Here is a 21693-nt window from a genome sequence, read left to right as displayed (position 1 = left end):
AGATTCCGAAAATGTTCATTTGTGGTTGCAGTAATTCCCCACGCTCATCCCAGAACACTTCACGTATATGATATTAGAGTTGAAAAAAAAAATTAACGCTTTAGTCTATCGTCCATAACACGAAACTGCTGTACTCAAAATATAGTTTTAAAATATTTTCTACTTTCAGGAGAACTGCGATAATTGATATTTGGGGTCCGCCCCTCTCTCATTTGTGCATATTCATCGCTCACTTGTCCCTTCGTGATTGAGCATTCAGCACATTATCGTCTTATTTATATAGTATAAGTTTTAAATTTATGCAGGTTGACAGGTACTACAGACTATACACAATGCTTCCTGGTTAGAAATCTCTAAGAAGGTTTCAAGCGTTCCTGTAAATTAGTTGATCGTCGATTACCAATTACCGAAAACATTTTGAAAACACTCATACCAATTTTAGGTAAAGAGTGCTCCTCTAGATCTAATTTTGAACCTTTTTAGCTCTGCCTTTTTATTCGCAGACCATGCCTTTTTGAGGGTTGGTAAATTTACATGCAATAAATCAGATGATATTCACCATGTTATCTGCATCAATGATATTTAAACATTTTCTTGGATCAGTCTTTAAATAAGAAAGTATTAATGTTAACAGTTCCATATTCCAAGACTGACTAAACAGGAATCGTTTAAACAATTCAGCTAAACTAGTCAGCTATGTCAGTTATATGCCCCTTATTTCATTTGCAAAGATATATCTCTGTCAGACCAAAAATTAATTGTCCGCTTTTTGTTCATATTGACGACAGTCCACTTACACGTTATCAATTTACTTTAGTATTTAATAAAGCTATAAATCTTTTATTTCTTTCAAACTCACGTTGTACTTCCCATTTATTCCGAATTGAAGCTGAATTAGACAGTTTTCAGAAAAGCCATTCTGAATCCGAAATAATAAAAAAGTATATGGATTTCACATGCTTATTAAACATATGTTAGAAATGATAAAATCAGTGAAATAAGTTTTAATCTCATAGGTCAAGAAAAAAGTATATGAATTATTTGCTCATCCATTATCAAGTGGGCATTACAACGCGCAAGCCTTGCAACTGAGAAAAAAAAACACATTTAGGACTTACATGTAGAAGACTAAATTATCGCATCCTTTGGCAGGGCAAGGGTGGTTTAACATGAAGATATTGGTCATTGAAACTTTTGGCTAAGGTGAGATAATAAAAAAATAAAGTAATGTGTGCTCATGCTTTATTAATAATAGCATTCATTGTAACATTTTTGTCTTTATAATGCAAACAGTGTCATATAAAATTAATTAAATATACATTAAATGTTCCATATATTGTTTATGATTGCATGTTAATTACATAGATTTTTCTAAATCACCGTTTTCAATTTTGAAAAAAAAGCTAAAATCTAAATACTAATATACAAGCTTCAACATACATTTTCATATATTTATTATGCATTGCACCAATGTGCTTCTTTTTTGGCATTACGTAAGAATCGAAGCTACCCTTTGCCATTTTTTTCAACATTAATTTTATTCATTGGCTGTCTTCCTGATTGCTGATTAGCTAACAAGCAAATAACATATACATGACAATCGGTAACTACATGTGAGTACGCAAAGGAATTAACAATCGCATCCAATTAAATCGTAGTTGGCGGAACCAATAAGATTGAATCTGTGTAGCTTTTTTTGTTGTACTGTAGTACAAAAATTTACAGAAAATCATCCTGAAAACATAAATTAGTCCTTCTGACCACATTTGAAGTCTTTTTTTTTCGTTCATGTAGTCAAAACATGTTTTGACAACCTGTTTCCTAAACACTACCAAGCTTCATTTTTAATTTGATTGTATGCCTCATTTTGTTTCAATTGTTTGGCGGGAAGAAACAAAAGCATCGATCGCTATTTTCCTTCCAAGGAAGCACGAAGTGATTGTAGGTGATATTTTGTTGTTTCTTTGCTTTAGACAATTGATTTTAAAACGAATTATACAAAAAGTGTTCAGAAGAGAAACGGTGTTATAATCAACAATGTTTTCTTCAATTAATGTATTATTGCATTGTCGCTTTGATTTTCAATATCGCAAAAATGCCTAGCAATATAGCTAAAGGAAATTCATACTGATATGAAATAAAACTCACTTTGACTATTGGAATCTATTATAATGACAATAATTTAGTTAAGATTGACTCGCTAGTCTTCTCATGGTGACAATCAATCAGTCACTTTAGACTATCAAACTCGTCAGTGTGATTTTTCTCCAGTCGTAAAAATGAGTTCAATACATTCTCAAAATGACTATCCTCACCCTCACTCGGAGTACAATCAAAGTGATGATTTTTTTTAGGTCTAATTGACTAATTTAAGTTTTCAGTGTAGGATGTGCTTTGTCTCTTTGATTTGATTTGTCTTCAGCTTGAAAACAGGTCAAACAAAGAAACAAGTCATGGCTGATGGGAATAAAAAAGAGACATTTTGGTACGATGGCATAATAGGAATATTTAAGGAATGAAGCTTATTTCAACTTGTATTATACGATATAACATAACTTGGGGCAGTTTACGCTTTATAAACCGCGAAGCTTCATTCCTTATAATTTAATTTCAGTGCAAACAGTGGGATAAATTTCCCCCAAGAATAAGGCTTCACATAGATTAAATTTTAAAAGTAACGTCAAGCAGAGTAATACGTTTTTGACGTCACTCATTGTGACGTAGGCAAGTTATGTTTCATACAGTATATACCATTTTTTTAAACATAAAATGATGTAAATCACATTAAATGGTGATGTAATCATACCCTAATAAAAATTTGATATACAGTTATGAATATTTGATGATTTACCACATCAATATTTTAATTATTATTAATTAATAAATCCCATTTATTTTCCCAGTACATGTAATGATGTAAATGATTACATAATTTTAAACACACCTATATCTTATGGTCTGTAACCGCCATGTACTTGATTAAGCCCCATAAATCCAGTTGAGACCCATATAGAGAAGAAAACCCCACACCAGTAATGAAATTCTACGTAAGTGACAAAGTGCAGATACATCCAGTAAGACCAACCTTTACAGAGAAAGACATATGCTCTGAAAACCTTAGCCTTATGCAGTGTTTAAACACATAAATTGCAAGTATAACTCATGATAGATAAGGATACACATACATATACGTCACAAGTAATTAATCATCGTTCAATATCGGCGACACGGAAATACCCGAGGTTAAGAGCTGTAAGCGTTGTTGCTATTAACAAGGAAGAAAGAAAGAGAATATGTTATGTGATAGATAATTTTTTTTTATATAATAAAAATATAATTAATTTTGTTCTTTCTCGGCTATTGTATTATATTTACTGATAAAGCAATAATTTTTCATATAAAGTAATCAAGAAATAAATAAAAGTTTATAAACTTCAATGGGAAATGAAGTGGGTCGGTCACGTGATCAAATCCTGTGAAGGCCGAAGGCCTTCTCAGAAGATTTCATTATGTACCGACCCATTTCAATTCCCATTGAAGTTTATAAACTTGTTATTTATTTCTTATATATACATTTGAGACCGACGATTAAATATTTTCAAATATATAATATTGCACTAACCGCCCGTCGTAGATTTTGAAAAATGACGCAAGGTGTTAATCGGCTTGAATGGCGGTTACGCTTCGAATTCATCAGTCTAAGGTTTTTATTTGTAAGGGACTTTTTTGTGAAAGGCAACTTGTGATCAATTATAGTGAACAGATTGTTGTCTGAGAATATTTCTATTCGGAAAATTGATAATCAGTGCTGAAAAGACACAAGAAACACGTCCGGAGATCGATGATAAAAAGGAATTTCGGTCGCAAGAAAAGGATGAGTGATCCGATAGATTGAAAGGTGTCAGTTAATTTGCAATCAAGTATCTAAGATCTAAAACGTTTAACCTACGATTTCAATAGCTAAAGGCATATTTATGATGTAAACAAAACACATTACATTGAAATACGACAGCGCCGAGGTGTTTGTCAGCTGTTCGTGGCGTGATTGCAATGCTTTGATATTTTCCAACACTTACAGATTTACATTTATCGTGAGTAGAATTTGAAATTAAAATATTGAATTGAATTAAAGTATACCTTATCATGAAGATTTAACTAAAAATCTACCCAAAAATTAAGGATAAACGTTAGAGGCTGTACAGCTGAAAAAAGTGACATAAAATTTGTAAACAAAAGCTAGTTTCTATCGGTATATTCTCCATGTACACATGTTAAATCGATAGCCAAAAAAAAAAAAAAAAAACTGTATGAAATACTTGTTAACGTTGTAAATAAAATAATTATTATTTTACTTGCATATTTTGTTAATGTTTTATATGAAAGGCAAGTAGAGCAAGCCAATTTATATTTATGCACCGGTAGATATTATTGCGCCTTGTGATTAGGTCACGTACTGACCTCTGACCTCAGACAAACTTCATACAGAATTGAAGATATTTGTTCTCTGTATGTTTATATAATAGAGAGATACCAGAAATGTATATTATTATTTGATAATATAGTGTGTATTGATTAAATCTTAAGTGAGCACTGAAGGGTATAACAAAACAGTTATAGACTTGGATTCGGGCAACATATGATTTGTTGGACCTGAATGTGAAAATGTTTCCCTTGGCCTGTAACCTCGGGCAACATTTTCACCTTCAAGTCCAACAAACCATATGTTGGCCTCATACCCAGTCAATTAATACAGTATATATATACATATATTATTGCAGCCCGGAGCACCAGGCTCCTTAAACTTACATATATATGTAAGTTTAAGTGTTGTTGTATGGGGATTGAGGTAGGAGAAGCTATTCAGAATTTAAGGTTTTCTAAACATTAGAAAGATTGTTAATTGGAATGTTCTTTCCCTTTAAAAATTACGAGATACATAATATATTTACTTCCATAAAGTGAATTTGTATAAATATTTATGTTTTTGATATATAATAATTATGCAAGTATTTTCTCATTTTCTATTGAAAAAAAGACAGGTCAATTTTTTAGAACATTGAATTTTACTCATCGCATACAAACATACTCTACACAGTTCGAGTTTTATATTCTTAAAATGAAATACATCTCTGAAAATAGGTGATGCCTAAGTCTAGTTTCAATTTATATTTTATGCAGCCAATATTTACTTGAGGAATTGACAAAGTATAAAAAGGGTATCGTTGTTGTTCGATTTTCATCCGACTATTTTTTCAAACTATTCTCTTTACTATCGTCTCCATCATTTAGACGCATGTCTTTTTTACACTTATCGAAGCGGTTTCATTATCAAGACTCGTTTCCACTGTTTACTTTATTTATTTCCCGTGCGACAATTGATGGTTACATTGCTTTCTTGCATACATTTAAATAAAGCCAGCTAAACACTATCACAGGTAGGAATAAACATATGTCCCACCTCAGTATTGAAATGAAGCTGGAGTATATCGCAAGAGCGATAACTCCAGCATCTGAGAAAGAAATACATTATCAATATACATTGAGTATATTAAAGAACCTTTTTTTTTTATAAAGGTGGACTAATGAAAGAGATAAATGCTCACAGGGATTCTAAATTATGTAGAACTAAAATTTAATGCACGTTTTTTAAAGAAGACGTCTATCAATAGGTTAATTTTCAATTAAAATATGATATTTGTCTTCTTCAGATATGTCTAACTGGTATACATTATCAGTTTTAGAAATACCTTAATAAGAGCTACGCACGCTAACTGTCGATTCCCTCCTACATTTTGCACCCATTTTATGCAATTATTGATGGCAAATTGCCCGTAAAATCTTGATTAATTACAAAAACATGTCAGTGGTAATTTATAACTTATTTTAACACCAGCGCAAAATAGTAAATTATACTTAATTTCAGCTCTTGAAATAAGGGGATAAACCATCCTTTTCCAATAAAATCGGATTTCCAAGCATTACTACATTTTGAAATAGTCTTGCTTATCATTAAAAATTCTTAATATTTTTTCTTATGTCTCACGTTTAGTTGTATAGTACTTTGAAATCTGTGAATAAATAACATTTTTGGCAATTGTTATCTATCAACATATGTCCCCTCCCTGTGAAACACTAAAAGTTTGATATAAATTTCTTTGATGACAGTCCATATTATCAGTAAAAAGAATATTTTTTCGGGGGGGGGGGGTTAAATTCATGTGTTTATTTCTTTTAAAAAATGACTTGGGTTTTAAGCGGTAGAACAATACAATCGTTTGCAGTTCTTTCAGGTCGTAAACAAAATTCATATACCCAAAAGTGCCCTTGAGTAATCAGCATTACATGTTATCATTAATTAAATGAAAGAAATTCATTTTGAATCTAATCAGTAAACGAAATATAAAAATAACGAGCAGTTATCAAAAGTGCATTGAAAAAATTCGATTTTTGACAGTCAGAACGAACACAGTATTAACTCTAAGAATATCAAGAGTGAGATTGTGTACCATGCAGGAGTTACTGTGTGTTCCTTGTCATGATCGGACACACAAATTCATCCCTAGAAAATTCGAGGTGAAATAATTGCCAGACAATTTATACGCAAAATGTCAATCTGCATCATTATATTTGCTGTTTATTTTATTGTATCTATTATAAAATTAGAAAAAAAAATAAACGAAACTTACAAGCCAATATTATACATGTAGCTTTCCTCGTATTAGAAAATGCTCATCCTCCGTAAATATGCGATGAAGAACATGTCTATGCTTTTCAAATCAAACAAATCGATTTGTTTGATGATGCATGCTCATTCATTGAGTGTCTAAGTAAAGGCTTTTAGTTTTTCCTGTTTTCATGCATTCTAATTTTACCTCTATTTCTGTTCCTCCGAAAGAAAAATTTACTTTAAGATTATTAATTGTTTCTCCAAAGGTACAGTCTTTATTCAGAGCAAATTTGATTTTTCCAATTAAACAACACCCATCATCGGTTACGTATTGAGGGTTTTCAACCGTCGATGCATATACAGGAACTATGACACCGCCACTGCCCTTGAATGTTTCATAACATTCGCTTGACTGGCACTTACCAACCTGAATTTTTTCACCACTTTTTACATGCGATCGAAAAACATTGTCACACCATATTTTGCCGTCTCTCTCAAACATGTAATCTTCTCTGTGTTTTCCCTTTTCAAATAGACGGCATACAGCTATACCATACGTGTATTTTGCTATTCTTTCGTGAATCAAAGTTGGATTATGACCAAACATTACAGCACCTTTCAAAACAGCCACACCAGAAAAAGATGGTACAATAACAGTTTTTGATGGAAACTCGTTTTCAATTGCCGATTGAAGTAATGGGCACTCGGCATATCCACCAACTAAAAGGATTATATTGACAGGTTTAACATTTGGATGCTGAAAAATCATTTTCAAGTGTTCACAAATTTGTGAGATTGATTCAGTAAAAAATCTTCTTGCTATGTAAGCAGTAATAATCAACTTGTCTGCGGACGCTTTAATATTGTTTCCGTATTTTTTGTTGTTTGCAGCCTTATCAGATAAAGATTGCCCCTTATTATACTTTTTGCATATCTCTGAGAGTGAAACTGGTATTTTAAGTACTATCTTTTGATCTGGGTCTTCTTTGATGGTTCTTTTCTTAGTTTCAAAATCTCTGTAAAGGTCAACGACATCATAACATTCTGTTTTTCTGAATTCATCCATGGCTTCTTCACCTGATAATTCCTCTAAAAACTCGATCCACTTTTCATCAACCTTTGTGCCTCCCCAGTTACCACCAGCTGCTTTATGAAGTTCCCTAACGCGATAGTAATCATCTAGAATTTCATGAACAGTTGTGTCAATGGTGCCTCCTGAAATAATCGTGAATAAAAAATGTTATTCTTTAGGAGTGGAATGAATTATGGTATATCCCTGTGATAGATAAACAAATGACAGATGTAATTGCAGTGGGTTTAGGATATTTTTTGTATGAAAAGTGGTTATTCCCTCTTCAAGTCTTGGCCAAGCATGCCATTTTGATAAGAAATTAATTTTAAAGAATTTTAAATTAATGCATTAATGCTATATTAGTATGTTAACATTGATTTCGCAAATTATTTTCTTGAATGAGCGAATTTGTTGAAGAGAAATTATGTTCAATTCTGTACAAACATACTAGGGATATGAGGACATAAAATGACTGAGTCACATGGTGAGATAATTTTTGAGCTTTCAGTACCGACCGGACACAAACTAACACCCGATTGAACCTTAAGCAGACCCAGGTCCGCTTCCTGCGTTCGTTGAGGGATCTGATCCGGGTTCGCTTTCAGAAATTCGGAACCGGTCTGGGTGCGCCTTGGGTGCGCTCCGCGTTCGCTTGACAAGTTTTACTTCAAATTCTGTAACGGTCCCAAAAAGCGAACATGCGTTCGGTAGTAGTTAACAAAGCTGTCAATCAGGATTAGCGATTAGCCAAAAAGTGTGCCGACCAATCAAAATGGCAAACAGACCTGTCAACTGGGATAAAAGATCAAATGCGTTGACCATTCAGCACGTCAACTAATCGATCAGTTTGCTATTCAATATTAATCTAAGCAGTTTACATACACAAACAAGGCGTATTTATATACTGTAAAAATCTATTATTAAAATGATTATTGAAAAACATTTTCGTTTTGATATATTTTATTTCTTCGGAAGCATGATATAATAATATATTTATTTTGTTTCGCAGCACTGTTAAGGCCTACTATGAGAAATAAACGGAAAATAGACGTGCAAAAAGGGGGACCTTTTTAAAACTGAATTTATTTTAATTAAGCTGTTTTATTATCACAGAACACAAATACTTATTGAAATAGCATTGTATAACCCACTCTGTACTGTATGAAGTTTGGTCCCATCGATGGACAGTCACGTGATGAATGCTTAGTTCGTGTACTGAATGTAGGTCGTTAACAAATTTCAATATCGCAAGGGCATACCCTAAGTTGAAATTAAAAATTCAAGTTATTATTTGTTTCTGCATACTTTGTAGTTTCTGAAAAGTGCTGCTGCTTTGAATAGAACTTGCGTTTTAATAGTTAAATTATAAGGTAAATAAGCCAATGTCGAAATATGTTTGACTTTTACCAAATGTTTTGTGTTCTTATAAAATCATGCCCTCGATTTAAAGAAAGCAGCAGCACTTTTCAAGTGAAGAAAAATATCCTTTATCTATATTAAAAAAATGGTTAAGATCTATTAAGTGTATGCCCTTGCGAAAATGCGATTTTATGAGGCATCTCGATGTAATATATACGTAACCTGTACATACAAACACGACATAATTAGCAAAATACATTCTCTTGATAGTTTATTAATAATCGCACTAAACAAAGGATATGCATTGGTATTAATCGACTATTTAAAACCTGTAAATAGTATTCCGTTTAATAATAAAACGCATTTTTCTTTGTTAAAAAATTCCTCAATCTGCCTCTCACAGCACATGAAATGCGTCATTTTTACCAAAATGACGTCATGTTTACAAGTTCACCGCGATCAGTGCTTTGTCTATAACCAGCTACATGGGATTTAAGTAGCAAGTTTTTTAAATGCATTGATAAGTTTTATTGTTGTTTATTATGCTAATACAGTTAAAAGTTGCAAACTATTTCATTTTCAGGTATAATGAGAAAAACATGAAAGTCATATTTTTGTGTGTCGTCACAGTAAACTTTTCCCGTATAAATTAGGCTCCGCCCCCTTATTCAAGCCTTAACAATGCTGCGTTATTTTCAATATTGAAAACATTAAATATTATTATTTATTTTTATTCTCCATGTTGCATGCTCTATGTATATTTAGTAATACATATTTATTTATTTTCTTTCTTTCTCTCTTATTTCAAGCCCAATTAATAAATAAACGTGATTAAGACTGCGGAACATTAACTGGCAAACTTGGAAATATACAGCTTACGTCATTTTTATCTGTTAAAATCAAAACATTCAGTGATAGACAATGAAATGGGCGGGTACAATTCGACGCGGACGTTTGGAAAACATCAGATTGAAATTGCAGATCGAAATTCATTTTCAATCAACCTCAGGCACGCCAGAAGGTTGACCCAGAAGACAAATAATTTCAATTTTGGTACAGTTTGAATTTTTTTTACTAGTGTTTTAAATGAATAAATATTTAAGGAAGAAATATTTCATTTCTGTTTGGAAAATATATGTATATCTTTGTGTTGGTGTTGGGGGGGGAGGGGGGGTTTGAACGATTTTTAAATAAAGTTGTCCAACAGTTTTCAGTGAGAATAAGTATAAAACTCATGCACTCTAATAATCCTAGAAATAAAATATATTGTCATGTTAAGCCATGACCCGACTCGACAATTTTTACCCCCCCCCCCTTCTAGAATCAAATATCTCCTGAAAAATAATCTTTGTCTTCCATGATCTTTCGCGTTCTTAAAGCGAAAACTCATATTAATGTGAACTTCAAACAATATGTATTTGGGAGTTACATGTAAAATATAGTTGATTTTTGGATCATACATTCACTCTTTGCTTTGAAAGCAGCTCGGGTGGATTGAAAATGAATTTCGATCTGCTATTTCAATCCGATGTTTTCCAAACGTCCGCGTCGAATTGTACCCGCCTATTTCGTTGTCTATCAATGAATGTTTTGATTGTAACAGATAGAAATGACGTAAGCTGTATATTTCCAATTTTGCCAGTTAATGTTCCGCGGTCTTAATATACATAAGAGAAATTTATCTGTCAGTGCGTAGAAAAGAAATCAAACTGGTCTTTGACAAAATGTATAATTTTATTATCTCAAAATACAGTACAAGGTAATGTGCGTGTCCTCATTCAATTATTTATTTTTATTATCTCAATTTACTTTCCATTTAAACTATTCAAAATCTACATCAAAATTATCGATCTTCTTAATTGAGAACGACAAAACATGTATTGTATTTCATAGCAGAATGAAATAGCTACACTGTACATGCACAGCAGGTTAACAGAAACAATTAAAGTATTGGACAGGAAGGGGGACTCGTACATGTAGAAGTAAAAAAAAATCGCCGGGCTTTATTATTAAAATCATGAGAATTTGCGGTTATGAGTTTTATTTTGGTCGGATTTCTTCCCGCTGTACATCTTATATTTATGTTAGAATATTTAGAAATGTTAATTTTTTCAAGAATCATTTTCAATTTCATTTATGTGTGTTTATTTGAAGGGGTTGTCGTGAACAAGTAAAAACTTAAACACTTTTATTTATTTAAAGTAACTTGAGGATTTAGCAATGTATTCTTATAGGGAGAGAACATTTTTTGTGTGTTATTGTTAATTCTGATTAAAATAAAATACTTGATAACAGTTTTTGATTTTCTTAATTCTGTTGGTCGCAATACAAAGTAAAACAGAAAATAAGCGTAACAAAGATATTATTATATAACATTTTTGAAGAAGTTTTCCCATTATATCACAAATATAATATTTTTATTTATATGCCCTGAAAAACTGCCGAATCACGCCGGATACAGTTATGTTACCCTGAAACATGTTATGTTGCCCTCCCGACCACAGTTATGTACCCTCGCGTGCAATCATTCCGCATGTTAATTACGTCGGGTTCGAAATTCACAGAGGCAGCTGCTATGCAAACGTAAACAGTTTCGCGAAAGTTAAAAATTCCAGACAACGTCATCTTCAACTCTTTCATGATCATTATTTTTTGATAAGTATCCATTATGAGAATCAAAGATATTCATCTTAACGATTTGCAACAATACATTATAAAATTTTGATCATATGTTACGTAATAAGTGGTTGCAAGAGGCCAAAATGCTAATTTTTTCATGCTTTACGTCTCGAAAAGAGGGAGTATTTTTATAAGCCATATTGAACAAAAGATGTTCAGAATATCGTGATAAAAAAACAGAAACTTTAAAATCAATGAAGGAAAACTTAATGTCATTCTCTTTTCACGAATATCTCAGTCAAATTCACATCTCATCTTATCGAGAAATTCAACGGAAGACCTACTCGTTGCTTGCAACGAGATCTCATCTAGTTATTATTATTGTTTATTATCTTACCGATTTTGTGCACGCGATTTCTCGAAAACGGCTAAATAGATTTCTATAAAACTTCCAGGACTTATGAAGCATAACTTGAATTCGATTCATTTTTTTTTTCGTTTTGATGACGTCACTTCTAGTTCGGAGTTTTCTGCAGTTTAGTGATTTTTAGAGGGTCACTTTGTCCGGCAGTTTTCTGAAAAAGCACTTAACACAGACGCATGAAATTTTCATTGATGCTAGAGCAACCTTTGGAGAAGGGTATTAGGTATATCATAACTACCGGAAGTACGAAGCGCCGACGCTTGCTATGGTTCGAAAATAGTCCTATGACGAATTTCAAAATTTTTAACACATTTTCTACGATATCTTTTTACCTGGAAATATTTTGTTAAATCATATTGCACAAAAGAAGTATAGAATTTAAAGATCTTTCAAATGATATCTTGTAAAAGGGGCTGGCCCCTATAATTAAGGGCCTAGAGGGGCCGAAAATTTGTTCTTTATATCTCAAAAATTGTTAAGAATTTGTAATAGGTTAAAGAAGCAAAGTTGTTCAAAATGTTAAGCTGAATCTTTCGGCGTCGTAAAAATACGTCCGGCGTCGTCATTTCCGGTCAAAGCGGAAGTCGTCCAAAAAACGCGTATTTTTGCCAATCTTGACAAGTTTTTGGGTTAATTATGTTCCGGGAGCATAAAAACTAATTTTCCGTCGCGGGTATGTTAAGGAAGCATATAAGTCATTTTTCGGGAAATTTAGACTTTTTAAAGAAAATTTATTTTGATAATTTACCAAAACCGCTGATAAACGTAAACTTTTATTATCTAATGCATAAAGGTAAAAGAGTGTACAAAGCAATGACGTGCACCACCACCACGGCATCACGTGATTTCTATTAATAGCGAAATTTCCCTTAATAAAAAAGCTAACAGAACAACAATACCCCGGAGTTTGATAATTTCTTTGAGTAAATATTGTTGTTGAAAAACATCTATTTTGCCTAAAAAGTGCAGCTAGAATCCAACTGTCCTGTCAGTAAAATAATTATTCCACACATTCGCACGAAACCTTACCCAATGTTTTGAAATTTTTACATATGAACCCTGATTTTTCATAAAACCATGTTTAACTCGGGATTCTAGCAGCACTTTCCAAGTATTTTAGGAGGCAAACTTTCCATATGTACAAATCTTATGTTTTGAAATATTCAGCTTATTGTTGTTCTGTTGCATTATTTTTGTCACAAATGACAGAGGAAAGGCCGTACAATCACGTTTCAAGTTAAATCCTAATTATATTAGTCATAAAAAGTTCAATAGACTATTATTTTATTACACTAAGAGGAAACACACTTTTATAAATGAATTACTTGATTGTCTCTACTTTCGATTTTGATTTTAACCGTGTTCAATTAAATTGTTGATACAAGATCGTTTTTCCCTACGTATGCATTCATACGTAGTACATATCAGATGCGTGATTATACTAAGTGAATTAATGATTTTGTAAGAATTTAAATATACATGTATATATGACGGTGTCTGGAATAATTTTTTTTAAAAAATACGTATCAGACTCGCACATTAATTCTGCTCTTTGATACCGATACCGATACTCGGCGAATCATTGGACAGGTTCAGATAAGGATTATTGCCGTAAAACTAACAACAAAAATCTGTAATTATGTAAAATATGGGGATAAAAATTAAATGCGGTAAACTCGAAAATCTACTGAACAGGCATAGATGATAATCTGATAAATTTCATTAATTTAAATAGTGATGAACTTAGTAAACACGCTAAAGACAAAAATCACAGCCGAATTTTTGGCAAGTGAAATGTACTAACTTCAGTAAGAATATTACTTCATTCTGAAATACATTGTGTGAAAAATGTAAAGAGAAAAAAAAAAAACGGTTTGAGAAAACATATAGATATTTAGCGATTTTTAAAAATGGTCCCCCCTCCCTTCTAGAAAACGATACGAATCAGCTGGTTAAAACTTTTTCAGAAGTCTGCAAATTTATGTTGTGTTTTTAATCTTAATCTACGGGATACATGCTTATTTTTGTCTGAAAAAGGATAAATAATTTAACAAAGTACATGTAAGTTTATAATCGTTGTTGTAGTGAAACCTGGAAGATGAATTTCGCATGATATCAGTTGAGTGTGTTACATGTATACACTTGCTGTGGTCAGAGCTAAAGAATTTGAAAGGTGTGATAAACATACGGCGCCCCTGGCCCACCGGCAGAGACCCAATATATTTTTTAAACAGGTGCGACTCCGAACTGACCATAAGATTGTTTCAAATCACAAGAGAAATTCTTTCCGCGTAAACAGACTTTCAAGGTCACCTAGCGTCATGGGATTTTAATTGATTGACAGGTGATTCATGAGGATTTTGTGCGTGCAGCATATACAGAGAACGAATTGATTGCATTAAATGGGTTGAATATGAACAAAAACTGTGACAATTAAATAGAATTATTACACTCTGTTAGAAGGGGGTTGTATGAGTCTCTCTCTCTCTCTCTCTCTCTCTCTCTCTCTCTCTCTCTCTCTCTCTCTCTCTCTGGTATTGCTTTTTATACACTTTACAAGAAAAGAAAAAACTTAGAATAAAGAAAATCTTTTTTTTACTTACACTGAAAGGATTTTAAAAACATAACGTAGTGAATACTACTCTATGAAAATAATGTTTGCTATTACAAGAAATGCGCTTTGAAATTATTGCATTAATTTCGTGTTTCTGCTGACGATTTTCGCATCCACATTCAGATTAATTCAAGATGAACAAAATAAATGTATTTTAATAAGGAATACACATAATAATGCCTGGATCGTACACTAGTACTGTACATGTTAAAACCATGAACATAAATACAGCTCGGATTTTATACTATACAGTGTATGTGTCACGAATGCAGCTCGACGCCATTTCGTCTTCCTTTGTTACATGAACACATGAGATAAAATTATTCATTTAAAATAAAATTCATAATTTTGATTTTATAACGTGGATGAATATTTTTACTAAAATATAAATTTCTAGACACACAGTTAATTCAAATGAAAATCATTCCATTTTTTTTTTTTACCGCTATCTAATCTCAATATCATGCGTGCCATTCAGAGTCCAACATCTGGCAGAATAAAAACGATTTTTATATATACATGAACCAAAGTTATGAATTGTCATCAAAATTTATTCTTAAATTTTTATCAGAAACAAACGATTTTATCTGTAATACTATTTACACGGTGCAGCTTGGAGGAGAATTTTCTGGACACGCAGTGCGACACGGAACGAAATTTACTGGACACGGTGCGACACGGAGGACATTAGCTGAGATTTTTCTAGACAAGGTGCGGCACGGTGTGCCTACCTGTATATTTCAAATCCACACACACCGTGCTACACCGTGTACACGGTGTAACACAGAGCGTTTCACACGGTGTTTTTTCCACCGAGCGATGCGGAAAACTCGTGGCCTGTACTGTATTTTACAATATAATATGGAAAAAAAATCATGTAATTATGCGCATGCACGTGCACTGCAATCTGATTGGCTGAAACATAATATGGCTATATCTTCTTTGTTTTTTACGAAATGCTTTGAATTTTAAAACATATTCATGCATTAGGATATCCTGCAATATGATATACAAAAAATTCCAAGAAATCACGCGCATGCACGAGTGCTGCAATCTGATTGGCTGAAACTTTAAATGGCTTTATATATCTCCTTTGTTTTTTTAGGAAAATGCTTTGAAATTTACAACATAGTCATTTATTAGGATATCCTGCAATATGAGATACAAAATATTTCAAGAAATCACGCGCATGCATGTGTGCTGCAATCTGATTGGCTGAAAATTTAAATGGCTATGTCTCCTTTGTTTTTTGACGAAATGCTTTGAAATTTAAAACAAAGTCATTCAATAGGATATCCTACAATATGATTTAGAAAACAAATCATGAAATCACGCGGATACACGTGTGCTGCAATCTGATTGGCTAAAATTGAAAAGCTATAACTCCCTTGGTTTTAAACAGAACAGGATGGAATTCAGAACATAGATAGAAATAATGGCCTTTTACAAGAAGGTATGGTCATCATACACGTGCACACACGTGCGTGCATTTGGAACGAGCGAAATTAAACATACACTTGAATGAGTGACATTTAATACTTTTGGACTAAATGCTTGAATATATAGCATATTTAAATTCATAGAAAGTGTAAACAAGATGATATGATAATTACGCTCGTGCATTCACATGCGCACGCGTGCAATGTTTTAATTTCAATATAATTGGTATCCTTCTGGGAAAACGTTGTTCAAGCCAAAAATGCACAGATGTTGTCTTATTTAATAAGGCTTACAAGAAATATAGTACGAAAAGGGAACATCTGTAACGTTTCCCGTTACAATTAGCACTAGTTTTAATATTTTTTTTAATTATAAATGGTCTGGTAAATATGTAAAATAAACCTTGACATGAGACAGCTTAAATGAAAACTTAACATATGTTAACATTTATAATGCGTCAGTTAATTATAATATTTAGATAAGAAAAAATCATTAATCCCTTGATGGTCTTTCAAAGCATTTAAACTACAATTTCGCAAAATGCATGGGATATCAAATAAACTTCAAAACTATTTTACGCATGAATCTGAATAGTGTTTTGTTTTGAAGTTTTCGTCAGTTTCACAAGTTCTCCATCCGATACATTGAAAAAAATTCAATTAACGCCTTTTCCTCTCCATTATTCTTTATAGTTGAATGACATAAAATTTCTCGGGATCGATTTTCGGTGTGCGTAGAAAATAGGTAATCGGCATCAACTATAACTCTACATTGGAATTTAATTAAATGGGAAAAAAAAGCCAAAATACAAGGCCAAACAGTTCTAGGTCAACTCGGGTCACAATTTAGTGAAAAAATGGGCCCTTTATGTAATATTTCATTCTATTTGATTTTGAAAAAAAAAAACAATAATGTTGATTAGGTCTTTGTGTAATGAACTTAGCACGTGATTTCTTACACATTGTCGCTAGTTTCTAAGTACCTGGGGGTCGTATTATAAAGGGTACGTAAGTCTTAGACCATACTTATGTAGGACTTAAGTCCAGTCTTAGACTTAAGATCGTTACTAGAAGCGTGCTTACATTCGAAAATCTTAGCAAAACTTAGGCTGTCAGCAGAGGTGATTTAAGTATGTCTTAACTTTTTAAAACAATTATTTAAAGATATTTAAGGGTGAATTACGTTGTTTAAGCATTCCTCTTTTCATATCATGCGTGAAAGAAAATAAATATTTCTACTTAAGAGGGGGGAGGTTACTACAAGTAATCACTACAATATCTCTCTCAACATTTGTATTTAGATTCACTACTGTAACTGAAAAGCACTGAGAATCCAACAAAACCCTGAGCAAGTACTGAGTGGTACTGAGAAAACCCTGAGTTGTACTGAGCCCGGTACTGAGAAACTGATGAAGTCCTGAGTAGCACTGAGGTTTTTACTGTGTACACTGAGGACATACTGAGAGGTACTGAGGTTGACTCTGGTGGTACTGTGGAGGTACTGAGGGGTACTGAGGTGGTTCTGAGGCTCTGAGCTGATACTGAGTAGCCCTGAGTTTTAATACTGTTGCTACTGAGGTTATCCTGAGTGAGACTGAGGCTATTTTTCTCAAAAATAATTATTTTTATTATGAGACTTATTGTAATCTAATGTTCAAATTTATTTATTTATAAACTTTCTTCAAATCAAAATGAATAGGTACAAATATCATCAACAATAAAACTGAAATTCTGTCTGCTTCTTGTTCATTTAATTAATTAAATTTTTGCATAATTTCTTTTGAACGATTACAAGGATATTTAATTTAGTATTCTAGGCATATTTTTAATGATACATACATGGATATATATCTTATTTATTTATTTTTTATATCAACCATTTAGTTAAATATTAATTATTTAGGAAATTGTTTTTCAAAATTTATCCAACCAATGTTAAACATCATGATAAATAGTAGTTTTTGTCTAATAATTCTTGATCCACATCTGAAAATTTATTAAGTTACATTTCTGCTGTGCTAATACAAAATCGTTAATGTCGTAAAGGTAATGGTAATGCTTCTGACATATTCTACTTTTTCAATGGTATTTAATTAATTTAAGCAGAAATAGGGAAGAAATACGGTGATGTGTCACAGATTAAATTTACAACTTATTAATTAGAAATAAATTTACTGTCAAATAAAATAATATTGAAAAGATGTATTTTGACTGACTTGAACATTAATTGCCTATTTTTAATGATATTTATATCATCAATATTTATGCTGTTGTTGCGGCATCTTAAAAAGAGAATAATTAGAATTTCCAAATCACATCTCGTTTTTCATTGTTGTCATCTTCTTAATTTTGTTGTTACTCCCACTCAGTATAAATTCAATATGTAGAATAAAACATTTAAATTTACCGGGTCAGTAAAAACGTGTAGCTGTCACGTTGTAAATTTTGTATTCATTGTCACTCAGTTAATTCTTAATTTCATAACTTACAAATTATGAAAATAATTTGAAAATAAACATGGGGATAACTGAAAGTTTTGTTACATGTGCTAGCATAATAAAATGAACATCGACAGCAGAAAATAATATTGAAGTTTTAGTATATTTTTCTTTATGTCCAGGTTTTATTTTGGATAAGTTCGCAATTTATTAGCACACGCGAACATGATTTGAAAATTCTGCTATGATTGAATGTCTAAAAAATTTAAAGAAGAAAGAAGTTAGAATCCTTTGGAGATCTCTTTGTAAAACACATTGTTTAAACATGTAGTTATAATGATATCAAATGAATTGAAATAATACTGTCGTCGATTCTTTGGTTGTCTGTCTATGACACTTATAGCAAGTATACTCTGCGCTTGGTTTACATGTACCGGGAGTTTATCATTGTCAGAGTTGCTCATACATTTTTCTTCAAGAAATCAAATACAGAAAATGAAAATAGACTTTAACTCCACTGAATAAAAATAGATGTTTTATTTTACTGGTTCTAATTACGCTACAGTATTTATTCGCTGTAATCAAGTCCTACTGCCGATCGGTTAGAGTGCAGCAATAATAATTGTCACGAATAATTCAGTTAATGTAGACGTCCCTCCTATTGATACCCGTTTACAGTAAAATGACGTATGTTTAACTCAAAATGTTTCTTGAAATTTCATATTTTCATTTTAAAAAATGACTAAACCATCAGAATAAAAAACCCAAGCCATACTATGAACTCCACATAAAAATATAGCTTAATCGGAAACAGTTGTTTAGTGTATAATTGTGAACAATTAAACGGTTTTTTTTATTTATTAAAAGATAACACTGCAGCGTATTCATGAATATGGATATTGTACACAAACGGAAGCGCTTTGAAGTACTACACTGGCGCTGACAAAAGGAAGCTCTGTGAGTTACACAATGCGGTAGCGAGAAAGAAGAACAATAGGTGTCACTTCTGTATATATACAGACGGGCACCTGCTAGCAGTCAGTTACGCAATGTGACCCGACAGCTAGACTCAAAACGCACCTTCAGAACAGCCTGACGCCCTGACCCCTCTTTTGTCATTCTTATTCATTTTTTCATTACAGAAATTCATTGAAAAACACAGAAAGATTAAGATTTAATTAGCGATGTATTCATAAATATTTTCTAAAGTGTCCAACTGGTTTCAAGATTATATTAATATTTTTAAAGACTGCATGTAGTTATATCTCTACTAATCAGATCAGTTTTAAACAAGTATACTATTACATGTACAGTTTCCCTAATTTATAAGAGGTTTTCTTTTAGCGATAGACATTATTATCTCCCAGGATCCTCTTAAAAAAGGAATAATCAGAAATATATCAGAAAGAAAGAAAAACAGTAGATTAGAAAAATCATTTTGATGAAAATTGCGAATATTTAATGTTTTACTTTGCTTTCCATAAAGCAAGAAACGGATTTTCTTTATCTTAGACAGATTATTCACATGTATGTAAAATTTATTGTTTTTTGATCTGAATTGCAATACTTTCTTTACATACGTTACCCTTTTGTTAATATGACAGCTGCAATCTTTCCGTTTTCTTTACAAAGTTTTCTAATTATCCTATCATTGCAAAGGTCGTAATAATAAACATTGTAATTGGAATCAATTTATTGAATGTATGGTTTCTCTTTACCATCCTTTATACATAGGATGTTTTTAAAACTTTTGCGAAATTTAAAAATTATTTTCTCTCAATTCAGGAAGAGCGTGATTCACAGTTGTAAACGATCGGATGTTGCCGTAAATTTCAGATATTGGGAAATAGCATCTAATTTCTTTATTTTTAGTGAAGGTTTTGTTTAGAATCTTTATAGTATATAATTGTTTACCACAAGTTCTAATATTCGTTCTTGAACTAGTATGTAATTTAAGTATATGGGCAGTTTAGGACCTACTAAAAATATAAAATAACATGTAGTAAACAAATGGCAAAACAATAGGAAAATTGTTGTTTTATAAATATTTATTTATCGATTTATTTGATAAGACTGAGTTTTAGTAAGTGTTAAAGCCAGTGTAAATCAAGTTTAATAACAATATTCTTTGTAATTAATTGTTATAACGGAGAGGATGCATGTTCTAAATTTTAAGAACATGTTTCCGATTCTTTTGTTGATACATCTAAAAAATAAAATATTTTCGAACCAGGCCAAGCGGTAATTTGAAATAAAAATATCGCCGTACATCTGACATTTCAGTTAGTAAGTACACGAGCACCTATTCCCATGCTTGCAGACAATCACGTGTTTAACATGTAAAAGCCAACGATTCATATGACCTTGACATGCTGTAATTCATACCGATGAGAAAAGTAAAAAAAAAAAAAATTACATGTACATAAAACATAAATACATTATTTCATTTCTGGCAATACCCTATCATTTCACCGGCCTTATCAACAGGTAAAAATTAGTTCTAAAAACCACAGCTGTCATATTTTATCTCGCTTCACTCTCGATCTCGATTTATACATTGAGCAGAGTAATGTACAGAGTGAAAGATGGTAAATATTTAAGTTCATTGACGCCTCGGAAATATCTTTTTAAAAGAGTAACAGATGAATTGAAGAATATTAAGAATCGCACATGCATTTACATATAAGTTGTATATCCTTTTTTAAAAATAATATCACATAAAACATATCAAAATTACTACCGGTATCATACAATGAACTGGAAAGGGGGGGGGGGTCGCTGCATGACTGACGCGGGTGTAGTCGCACAAATTGTATATCATGCGTTGCCTCATAAAACTTTAAGTTTAGTGCACAAAGAAAGTTCTTCTGCAAAGAAAATTTACGTTACACACATCAGTTTTAACATGTTTAATAGTCGAAAAGAATTATGTATATTCATGCACACAACCCGACTTTAATACATGTAGAGCCTTCTGGTTATCAAACTGTTATATATTTAATTGGCAAATGCTAAAAAAATCATTTCAATCTTCATTATTTTATTTATTGTCATGGGAAAA

General features: G+C 32.0%; 1 protein-coding gene across 1 annotated transcript; it reads right to left on the bottom strand.

The window, feature by feature from the left end:
- Window positions 1–6812: 6812 nt before the first annotated feature.
- Window positions 6813–19751, bottom strand: LOC134229838 (heat shock 70 kDa protein 12B-like). The gene is made up of 4 exons (XM_062711628.1): window positions 19713–19751; window positions 17538–17802; window positions 7632–7882; window positions 6813–7424 (listed from the first exon to the last, which is right to left on the bottom strand). Exons 1-4 carry the CDS (start codon window positions 19749–19751, stop codon window positions 6813–6815), a joined length of 1167 nt encoding a protein of 388 aa, XP_062567612.1.
- Window positions 19752–21693: the final 1942 nt, after the last annotated feature.

The sequence above is a fragment of the Saccostrea cucullata genome, unplaced genomic scaffold (genome assembly GCF_032062105.1).
Source record: "Saccostrea cucullata isolate Sc308-1 unplaced genomic scaffold, CSIRO_AGI_Scuc_v1 ctg444, whole genome shotgun sequence".
Classification (NCBI taxonomy): Eukaryota; Metazoa; Mollusca; class Bivalvia; order Ostreida; family Ostreidae; genus Saccostrea; species Saccostrea cuccullata.
Note: the sequence above shows the minus strand (reverse complement) of the source record. Positions and strands in the feature narration are given on the sequence as shown.